Here is an 11,651-nt window from a genome sequence, read left to right as displayed (position 1 = left end):
CACAAGGTAGGTAAATAAATTGTGCTATATTTATACATTCACCTATTGAAAAAGACAATGTATTTTTTTCTCTAACCTGTCAATAATTTGTTTAATGTTGCCAGGTGGTTGCATTTGGGAGGCATTCCTTATTGGTCATGGTAAGCTGGTATTATTCATACTTTTTAGGATGAATATATTTTGGTTTCTTTCTTTCTTTTAGTTAGCTCTGATGTATCTCAAGTTCTCCTTTTTCACATGTCTTGTTACAATAACTTACATCAAGCATGTGGATATGAACTCGGGGATTTCAGCATGCCAGGACCTCAGTATTCCAAAATTCCCTTTCCAGACACAGAGGCACTGAAATCATTTATTGAATTTACCTGAGACCTATTTATCACTTCAACATTTACCTATTTAAGCTCTGAAACCAGTATTTTTCCCAGAATGATTTAGTCACAGACTGAGAAAATCCTGTGAGGCATATGTTAAACATGAAAATAAATGGATAGAAAGTGGCTTATCACTGTCCTTCATTAAAAGCTATTCTGTGTCATAATTTCATTTTTTAAAAAGCTTTCATTTGCCACAGCTATGAAGATTGTTGATATGATAGAACACTTTCATAGCATATATCTTTCACCTATTTATTTTATCCTCTACTTTTCTTAGTCATTCACCTATAGAGATGGCCCTTTTGATTAAAAAAAACCTCTGGAAGAGACAAGGTGAACTAACTTGTTCTCCTTGTGATGCTAAACTGAAAAGAATATACATAACTGTGTAAAAGTTAAGACTGTGTTAATTAATTCATTCACTAATTATCTACTGTCTTGCTTTTGTACTGAGTCCTGGGAAATAACTATAAATCATCAAAATAGAATCGTGTTCAGGAAATGACTTCTTAAAAAAATCAAGTGACTGAGGGTAGGCTCTTTTGACTCTAATGAGCAGATTCTTTTAACTGCATCAAGCAATAGGCATTGTTTTTTCCTTCTTTATATTATGAAGTGAAGTGAAAGTTGCTCAGTGTCTGACTCTTTTGCAACCCAGTGGACTATACAGTCCATGGAATTCTCCAGGCAGAATACTGGCGTGGGCAGCTGTTCCATTCTCCAGGGGATCTTCCCAACCCAGGGATCAAACCCAGATCTCCTGCACTGCAGGCAGATTCTTTACCAGCTGAGCCACCAGGGAAGCCTTTATATTATGGATATGTATATTAACAAGAAAGGTCTTTCTCAGAGTTACCCAGGACTAACTGCTGTTCAGAATTCTAGGCTGCCCTAGGAATGTGTATATTTGTCTGTTTGGTAGCCAAGTTTATGGGTCTTCTCTCTAGGGCTGAGTTGCCCAACTGGTGTACACAGGACTGGAGGTGCCTGTGTATCTGGGTAACACATGTGCCAGGATTCTGATTTTCCTCAGCTTTCAGAGGAAGCCTCAAGCAGGTCCGGAGACAGCCTCTGTGTTTACCCTGAAGAAGCCAGAATAGTGTCCTCTCCACATAAGGCACAGTGTACTGCCTGGTATGTGACTTGCCTACTTTTTCAATCTCCTATCTTTGCTTTTTGTTGTCTGTCGTCTGTCTCTACCCTCCAGGTTTTCCAAACAGATTCTAATCCCATTGCTGTTGGTAGGCTTTTTTCTCAGGGGGAAAATCAGTGGCTGCTCAGATTCCCTTTGAGGCAAAACCAGCCATCTGTGGTAGAGAAGGCGATGGCACCCAACTCCAGTACTCTTGCCTGGAAAATCCCATGGACGGAGGAGCCTGGTACTGAGGGACTTCACTTTCACTTTTCATGTACATGCATTGGAGAAGGAAATGGCAACCCACTCCAGTGTTCTTGCCTGGAGAATCCCAGGGATGGGGGAGCCTGGTGGGCTGCCGTCTCTGGGGTCACAGAGTTGGACACGACTGTTGCGACATAGCAGCAGCAGCAGCAGCAGTCATCTGTGGACTAAACCTAGCATGAAACTGAGAAGAAGAATGGATGGAGCCAACAGCATCAATTCGTTTTCTCATTCTGACTTAACAACTGATGACAGCCAAGGACTAAACAATTGGGCCCTAACTTTATGCACCACCCTGTTATGCTCAGACACTCAGTTGTGTTTGACTCTTTGAGAGCCCATGGGCTGTAGTGCCCCTGACTCCTCTGTCCATGGGATTCTCTTGGCAAGAATACTAGAGTGGGTTCCAATCCAATGAATATAGTTCCTGAAACAGATGTCTGAGACAAAATTGGTAGAGAAAGTTTGAAAAAAATGGATTGCATATATTCATTTCTAGAAAAATTGAAAATATGCAGCAAATCAAACATTTGCCCAGATAGGCAAAGAAATATGTGTGAAAATGGGAGCCAGTGTAGTCTGTGGAAAGGGCACTGAATGAAGCTGTTAACATTCTGGTTCTTTCCTCAGTTCTGTTACTACTGATCACCACGTGACCCAAGGCCAGATATTGTACCTCACTGAGATTTAGTTTTCCCACGCCCAAATGACATACTGATAATACTTGCCATGCCTACCCCAAAGGGATGTTATGAAAATGATAGGAAAGTGATTTGAATACTGGAAAATGCTACCGGGCATTCTTATGATGTGGAAGAATGATCTTGGATTCAGGATGAAAAGATTAAGGCAAAGGAAGATGAATATGAAATTTGGGTCAACTGCTGAATTAGGGATTGTTGCCACTATGGTGGTTTTCTTTTTCAAATTTAAGTATAATATAATGAAATAATAAAATTATATATACAACTTTTAAAATCTGGCTTTAAGGGGATTATGATTGATCTCAAAAGTAAGATAACTTAAAGATAGGGACTAATATTTTTTTCTCAGCAGAACTCTGACTATATTTATAATGAAAATCAGTGGGAAAATGGGCTTTATTTAAGGGAAGTTTCTGTAATAATATTTTGGAATATGTACTCCATTTTATAAATCAAGCCAATATCTAACTCATACAATCTACATTCCAATTATGTAAGTAAAAAAATTCAACTGTCTAAGCACAATTTATCAACCTAACAATTTTCTTGAAATGAATCTTAGATGCTGAGACCATGTACTTAAACATGTAAAATTACTATACTTAATCAGTGATTGTAATATGGAGGTCTGAACCCTAAGCAATCATAGAAGTGAGATTCTATGTGCTCTTTCATTCTCTTTTTCTCCCCAATTCACAAGGAAAAAAACTTACTGATTTTTACTTAACCAAGGTTATGAGCAAGGCCAAAACACTTAATGGATATTATTTATCCTAGCATAAACCAAGTGAAGTGTCACCCATCTCATTAAACAAGTACATACTCCCTTTTTTTTCACGGTAATTACAATCTCAGTAACATATTTTTGATTAACATAAATAGAAAACCATTAGTTATAACTTGATTAAGTTGGTTCTCTCCTCAGCTCAGTATCTCAGCTGGTAAAGAATCTGCCTGCAACACAGGAGACCCTGGTTCAATTTCTGGGTTGGGAAGAGACGCTGAAGGGATAGGCTACCCACTCCAATATTCTTGGGCTTCCCTCGTGGCTCAGCTGGTAAAGAAGCCGCCTGCAATGCAGGAGACCTGGGTTTGATCCCTGGGTTGGGAAGATCTCCTGGAGAAGGGAACAGCTACCCACTCCAGTATTCTAGCCTGGAGAATTCCAGGGACTGTATAGTCCATGGGGTTGCAAAGAGTCAGACACAACTGAGTGACTTTCACTTCACTTCAGCTCAAAACAGCTACCATGAAATTTACTGGGTCTTGCTACCATGTCTTACCACCTTAAGTTTAAGGTCTCTTTGGTATCATAAAATGAAACTGAGTAGGTCACCCTTCTGCTGTGGGCCTTACCGGGCTCCTGAGAAAGGATCAGGTGATAATTTGGGCTGAAAAGATTTGGTCCTGAGTATTTCATTGCTCTTGCTTTATAAATAAGCTGAGACCTTGAGGCATACTTCAGACTATTAGAGACTGAGACTTCAAGGCTGACTCAGTAGGTGTTTTTAAACAGGAATAGACCAGCACAACTTGTTACTGTTGGCACAGAGTGATCTAAAGGAAAGATTAAAAAAAATTTTTTTAACAAATATTCAAATAGTGCTTATTAGGTACCAGGTTCTCCCAAGCTTTTTAAAGCACTGACTCACTCAATTTAATCCTCACGATGATCCTAACAGATACTATGGTTATTTTCTTTAGCTGATGAGAAAGTGGAAGCACAGGGAGTTTTAAGTAACCTTTGAGGTCACTTGACCAGAATGACTGAGATTCAACCCCAGGCTGTTAGGCAAGAGGCATGGTTACCTCTCTGTGTGGCTGGTGACCAATGGTGCTAAAGAGCACACCGACTAAACTGGTTTTCTAGTACTTGCTCAAATCCAGGGAAGAACTAATCAGTTCTAACAAGTACTGCAGTGAACCTGGGATAGATAGCAATGACAGTTGTCTATGCCAGCTAAGCCCATCTATACAGAGGCTTCAGAGTTCTTAAAATAAGATTAATCATTAATTTCTAAGATGTTAATCTTCTCAATCAGTTTTATAGTAAACTTTCCTTTCAAAAACCCAGTCTTCCCTGAGAATTATCCATTGCCAAGCCAGCAATGGTATTAGTGGTATTAAGCACTGTAAACAATAGTTGACCTGGTGAAAATAAAGACAGATAAAAGTCAGCAGGGTGAGAGAGGGAAACAAGACAATTTTGCTTTCTCACTATTCATGGATTTCTTTCTCACTTGTATAGGTTATTTTTTTTACAAGAAATTTTTATCTCTTATTTTATATATTGCTCCATTTTGTATTTCAGATGTTACAAAACTGTTACAAAAATGTCATTTACTTTTACATTAAATATCAAATTAGCCAGAGAAGTTGAATAACTTGTAAGTACTCCAAAAAGCAAAATGAAGATGAATTTGCTGATTCTATCCAGTAGACCTCTAAAGAGATGAAAGGAAACCCCTTAGGTGCCAGAACTCATGTTTAGTTTTTTTGCACAGTTATCAGGTTTAATCCCATAGCCTGCAAGCTGGTATCACACCCACCATTTGAAGACTGAGAAGAGAGGCTTGGAGAGGGTAGTGGCTTGGCATAAGTTTCACAGTTAATAAAAGGTCTTGGCAGAATTATAAACTCAGGTACCTGTTTCGGGCTCCACAGAGCATAGTGCTATATCAGAGTGGATGGAAGGCATGGGTCTTTTGCTAAGAAGGTACTAAATCTCCTGGCAATCAAGCGGTAATTCAATACCACTGCATCTAGAAATACTGAGCAAGTAATGGCAGCAGGGGGCATCCAGCCACCTCCTACGTGACTAGTTGCAAAAGAAACACTCACAAACACACTTTGGAAAAATGAGATATAGCTAAGGACGAGCTAGTAGGAAAAAAGTAGCTTTTGAACAAAGGATAGACCACGACCTTGGAGGTGCAGTAAAGCAATTTGCCCATTGAAGCTGGCTGGTGCTGCAGCATTTAAGGGCACATTGGTTGCACAAGTCTTTTCTGTGCCGCCTGTACGGATGCAGCTAAAGCAGGGCTACCCAGGGCTCACCTTCAGAGCAGAAGGCAAGTTCTATTATGAGAGATATACGTAGATCGTTATCATATCCCGACGGTAATATTTCTATAGTTAGTGCGAGATGGGAGGTTTCATTAATCCAGGATCAGAAAACACCTTGTTTCCGGAGAGTATATTTCGGGAGGAACGCACATCACTGAAGCCTCCTCGTTGAGATACAAGCACAGCATCGTTCATTACCGATCCCCAGCGTGGAACGTACCCGAGGCTCAAGAGCGGTCCCTCAGCCCCCGGGAGCGCGGCGACCGCCGGGGACCCCGCGCGCGAGCGGGGGCCGCGGTGACGCAGGACGCGGTCGGGGCGCGGGTCTTTGCGCGGGGAGCGGGGGTGGCGGCGCGGGCCAATCAGGAGGCGCGGTGTTTCGGGCGAGGGGAGGGGAAGGGTGGGCGGGGGCCGCCAGGTTTCCTCGCGGCCGCCGCAGCGCCGCCTGCAGTTCCGAGCGAACGAGCTGAGACCCCGGGGGTCTCCGGACGCGTCGCCGGGCCCGATTTCCTACGCGGCTCCCCCCGCCCTCTGGAGTTCGTCTCTTCAGCGACCCGGACGCGGCTCCGGGGCCCCCTGTCTTTGGGCCCCTCGGCCCTGCCCGCCGCGCAAGTCGTCCCGCGGCTCTCCGCCTGGTGTCCGCGGGCCGTGCGGGGGCGGCGCCGGCGGGGGCGCTTCACCCCGGGCCGGCGGCGGTAATGCTGCTGCGGTTGCCGCCCTTGCGGCCGGGCGGACAGCGGGCGGAGGCAGGAGCCGGAGCCGGAGCCGGAGCGCGCTCGCCGCTGGCCGGGACGCCGCCCTCGCCTGTGCTCGGCTCCCGCGGCCGCCGGGGGACGCCGGGGCCCCGCGCGGCATGAGGAGGAGGCTGTGCGCCGGCGAGCGCCCAGCTCCTCGGCCCCCAGGGCCCCTGCGGGCCCCCGCGCCTCGCCCGCGCCGGCTGCGGCCCCGGCGCCCACGCTAGCCCAGCGCAGGCACGAGACGCCGCGGCCCCGAGGAGGAGGAGGAGGCGGCGCAGGCCTGCCTGGCGCGGGCGGCCCGGACCCCGAGCGCGGGGGCATCGCGACCTGGACCCCGGCGGGCGCAGACAGCCGGAGCCGCGGGGGAGCCGCGCGTGCTGCAGTCGGCCGCCCTCTCCGCAGGGGCGCCGCGGCGCGCAGCCGGCGCCTCTCCCCACCTGCAGCCCCTCCTCCCGCCGCCACCGGGCCGGGCGCGTCGAACGCCGCTCCTCGCCCTTCCACGGCCTCCTCGGGTCCTTTGGTCCCCGGACCCGGGCCCCGCGTCCGCTCCTTTCCCCCGCCCCGCATCCTCCCAGCCTCTCATTCATTCCGTCCGCTCCTTCCTCTCTCCTCCTTCCCGCTTCCCCAGAGCCTCCCCGCGCGGCCCCGCTGCAGTCTCGGGGTGGTGGTGTTTTTTTAGCACATTCATGGAAGTTTAGGGCCTGGACAGTGCCCCCAAGTCCGGCCTGAGAGTGCAGCCCGAGCTGCCGGCCGGGAAGAGGAAGATGTCTGTGCTTAAGCGGATGATGCGGGTCTCCAATCGCTCGCTCCTCGCCTTCATCTTCTTCTTCTCCCTGTCTTCGTCTTGCCTCTACTTCATCTATGTGGCTCCGGGCATCGGTAAGCACCGAGGCACCCTCCCTTCCCACGGTAGCGGTAAAGGAAGTGTAGCATGTTACTTATGGGATTGGGAAGCTGTATGGTATGTACCGGGGCCCGGCAGAAAGCATTTTATTTCAAATGAGACGTGTCATATAACCCGCTTTGGGGCATGGTTTTGGCACTTGAGTTTTGTTAATGAACGTTTAACTAGCTTAAAAGACTGCTTTAAATGGACAGAGCAAAGTGAGGTATGATGGACCTCATTTTGATGGACCTGAGATACCCCTGGACGGTTTGTTGAGTATTCTGACACTTTTATCCATTTAATATTAAGTTTTTAAGCTTAGACTTAGTGCTTAATTGTAATTTTATTCAGATACCCTCAGCTATGTTAACTGGTTGTAAATACGATGGAGAAACCCACGTTAAGGAATGTGATTGAGTTCAAGAATGTACTAGTGCAGTGTTCCAGGTCACTTTTTTAGAATGGGGTCAGTGAACATTTGTGCCTCACTTCAGGAATTTTTAGGCGATGAGTTGTCTATTAAAAACAATGCTCCATTATTTCGTCTGCTTGGGTTGTTTTTCAAGCGTAGGTAACTTCTGCTACCTGTCAGGATGAATTCTGAAATACAATAATAATTAAAAGAACAATTATGCAAAGTAGCTTAAAATGTTAACTGTTTAGTTTTTTGTTTTTGTTTGTTTGTTTCTGGTCCAAAACACATTTTTGTATAATCTGCTTGAATTAGCCTCTTTATTAAATATCCTGGTTTCTCAGCACCTTTGATTGAAAAGGTACCAGTGTGGCATCCTCATAAGAAACAGACCATCACCAGACTTCATCAGGACTGTTGAATTTCCTAAAAATCACTGTGGCATTTCTTGATTAAATTTTCAGGTTCAAGTAAGATATATAGGCTCAGAATGATACTTGAGAAGGCATAGATTGTTGAAACCTTGATAACCCAAAATAGAAGTTTGAGGTTAAAAGTTTGAAAAAAATGTGAATATTTTAACATAGTATTTTCTTTTATTGCATTTTTTTTTCTTTAGGCTAAATCAGACACCTCCTGAAGCCTGTAGCAGAAATGACAGCGATAGCTCAGTGGATTCCAGAGTTGTTAGCCAAAATACTCAAAATACTTTTTCTTAAGATCCTCTGCCATTTTGGAAATCTTATCAATTAACTACTCATTCTACAGCAGTTTTTTTACTTGTAGCTCTTTAAAGATTGGACATCATTGGGGGATGTTAGTTTATCTGATATTCAACTTTGAGAGATTTTGGAGAAAAAAGGGGTTTTTTTGCACTGAGCTAGCAGTTTTGTTACTTTCTTGGTATTTTGAGTAACATTACAATTATGTTACTCAAAAAGCTAACCAAAGGAACTCAGAAATCCATTTTTCACTTCATAATCAGCCAGTTTTTGTTATTGTATTAATGTATTGTGTATATATTCTTAAAGTTCTGTTGGTGTGAAATACTTAGACATTTTCCTTATTTGCATACTTAATGTTTACCATAGAGCAGCCACTGGTAAGTCATAAAAATTTTGGCAGTTGTCTTCTAGGCAACTAGATTTAAATTATTCTTGTGAGTCTTTGAATTTATTCTTAAAAAGATTGATTGAAATCAGTAAGAAGAATGAAAACCAAAACTTAATGTTAAGGATTTGTTAAACTGAATCTGTTTCTAAACTAGTATTACTTAGCAGCAAAAAAAAAAAAAAAAAAAAAGCCCACTTATCTTTTAGTTATTGAGAAGCAGTTTTCCAAAATTCAGATTTTTGTTTGAAAGCTCAGATTTTGTCATTGGTAACACATACTATCAATTTTTCTGACAGAGTGTCAAGCTCATTTTGCTTACTTTTTGGGAAAATGTAGGTCAAATACAGAAATTAAATAACCATAGTTTTGCAGTTGTACCTTTTTTTAAAAAAAGAACAGTAATGTCACGTTAAATTTTTTTTAGTTTATTTTTGGCTGTGTTGGATCTTCGTTGCTGTTCGGGCTTTTCTCTAGTTGAGGCGATTGGAAGCTACTCTTCACTGTGGTGCATGAGCTTCTCATTGCGGTGGCTTCTCGTTTTGGAACATGGGCTCTAGGGTGTGTGGGTTTCAGTAGTTGCGGTTCCTGGGCTCTAGAACACAGCCTCAATAGTTGTGACCCATGGGCTTAGTTGCTCCAAGATGTGTGGGATCTTACTGAACGAGGGATCAAACCCATGTCTCCTGCATTGACAAGTGGATTCTTTACCACTGAGCCATCAGGGAGGCTCTTCAGTTGTACCTTTAAGTAAAAATGATGTTCCATGAGAAAAATGTGGCTAGTTCAGCTCACAGTGAACTATTACACGGTTCGATTTTCAAGATAACCACGGTCCTTTGGTATGCTGCTGAAATGCCTTATGTGTGCTTCCCATTTCAAAACAGATTTCTTTTGTTTTTAATTAATTTTTATTACATTATAGTTGATTTACAATGTTGTGTTAGTTTCTGCTGTACAGCAAAGTGTATCAGTTCCACATACACATATATCCACTCTTTCTTAGATTCTTTTCCCATACAGGTCATTACAGAGTATTGAGTTGAGTTTCCTATGCTTCACAGTAGGTCCTTGCTAGTTACCTAGTTGATATTGGGATGGCCAAAAAGTTCGTTCGGGAAAGCCTGAAGGAGCTTCTTGGCCAACCCAACATACAGTCGTGTGTATGTGTCAATCGCAATCTCCCAGTTTATCCCTCCCCCTTCCCTCTTGATAACCATAAGTTTGATTTCCTACTTCTGCATCACAGATACCTTATTAATGAGACATAGCCTAAACTAAGTAGTTTCTTACGGCTAGTTTATGTTAGATGTCCATAGACTCAATTGGAAATAATTCATATTTTAGCCTGGGTTAACATCTTGGAGCAGAGTTTTCTTATGACTAAAATACATGTTGTATAAGAGAGCATTTTTTAAATTTATCTGAAATGTTCCAAATCTCTTGTTTAAAAAAAAAATCCATATGAGCTGTATCCACATCAACCTGTTTAGTAGCCATCAGTTGTATTTTCCTCACTTTTCTGCCCAGAGACTCATTTTTCTTGTGTGCCTCCCCCAGACAGTCCTGTCATTTTAGTGACTCTTGTTCGTCTCCATCCCCTGTGTTCCTCCCTCCTTCTCTAGTACCATAGGGTAGTGCACGTGTGTTCATTTGCTCAGTCGTGTCTGACTCTTTGCGATTCCGTGGACTGTAGCCCACCAGGCTGTTCTGTCCATAGGATTTCCCAGGCAGGAGTACTGGAGTGGGTTGTCATTTCCTTCTCCAGGGGATCTTCCTGATCCAGGGATCAAACCCATGTTGCTGCGTTGGCAGCAGATTCTTCACCACTGAGCCACCTGGGAAGCCCCTTCTTCCTTTGTGATGGCAAAAAGATGAGCAAAGTTTCCCTCAAAGGTCTTGCCTTGGCTGAATTGAAACTGGAATTCCATTTAGCATGGAAATGTTTCCAATATAACTTAGCATTGTCATTTTCCTGCCGTCATATCATGTCATTTTCCTGCCAGAGGAGTAGGTGAAGTGACTTAGATTCATTCACCTAAGATGAATAGAGCTCCTTGGATGGGATAGACTTTGTCTGAGGAAGACAGATGACTAAGACAGGCCACCTTCCCTCATGTGATGGGCTGAGTGCCCTGCAAGGGCTGCAGCCAGTCCTCGGAAAGCACGCAGTGGAGTGTGTGAGCTGGTGAAGGATTTCCTGAGGAGGTGACAGATGGGATTTATCTGGACTGAGCAGAGGGATTCTAGTCGGAGGGAACAGCAGGAACAAAGGTAGGTTTCAGAAAGTAGGAATATTTCCGTCTGATACCACTTAAGGTGTGGGGTGGTGGATTGGCCAGACTGGGAAAACTCGTGGGTCTTCTCTGCCCAGCCTGGTGTCCTGGCTCTTTAGGTCCCTAAACTTCCTGGCTGAGAGTGACTGGCCTCGATTCGCACAGGTTTAGGAAACCGGTCTGTGATTAAGAAGTTGATGTGCCTTGACTCAGTGGGGCAGTATCGTGGGGAAGATTGTTCAGCTGCCCTGGGAGTGGGGATTTTGCTGTCCATTTGACTCACCAGCCATCCTGACCTTTGCTTGACTTGCTGATAGGCTCTTTCATTCTTTGAGCAGAGGAAGAATCTGGTTGGATCACTTTGGTGTGAATTCCTGTGGGCCCTTCGAGGAATTACCAGGCTGTGTGCCTCACTTTTTGGCTCGCAAGTGGGTGGATGCCTGGCTGGGAGAGGTGGAGTTGTTGATGGGTGGGCCAGGCATGGAGGGTGTGTTGTGGGAGGGTATGGCTTAGTAGAGCCTTGCTCAGAGCCTCCCTGACATTTCTGGCTGGTTTCTGTCACTTGGCTCAGAGAGTAGCTTGTTTGTTGCCCTGTAGCTTTCTCATCGGAGAAGGCAATGGCACCCCACTCCAGTACTCTTGCCTGGAAAATCTCATGGATGGAGGAAGCTGGTGGGTTGCAGT

At 44.4% G+C, this 11,651-nt stretch overlaps 1 protein-coding gene across 1 annotated transcript in view; it reads left to right on the top strand.

Moving 5' to 3' along the window:
* Nucleotides 1-6,867: 6,867 nt before the first annotated feature.
* The window catches only part of B4GALT6 (beta-1,4-galactosyltransferase 6), a 76,370-nt gene continuing 71,586 nt past the window's right edge, over nt 6,868-11,651 (top strand). The window contains exon 1 of the mRNA XM_040264801.1: nt 6,868-7,162. Coding sequence (XP_040120735.1) covers nt 7,048-7,162 — 115 coding nt within the window. The 5' untranslated portion in view covers nt 6,868-7,047. The remainder of the gene's footprint in view (nt 7,163-11,651) is intronic.

This window comes from Oryx dammah, unplaced genomic scaffold (genome assembly GCF_014754425.2).
Source record: "Oryx dammah isolate SB20612 unplaced genomic scaffold, SCBI_Odam_1.1 HiC_scaffold_22, whole genome shotgun sequence".
NCBI classification, from domain to species: domain Eukaryota; kingdom Metazoa; phylum Chordata; class Mammalia; order Artiodactyla; family Bovidae; genus Oryx; species Oryx dammah.
The sequence above is the reverse complement of the archived record's forward strand: the minus strand, read 5'-3'. Positions and strand labels throughout refer to the sequence as shown.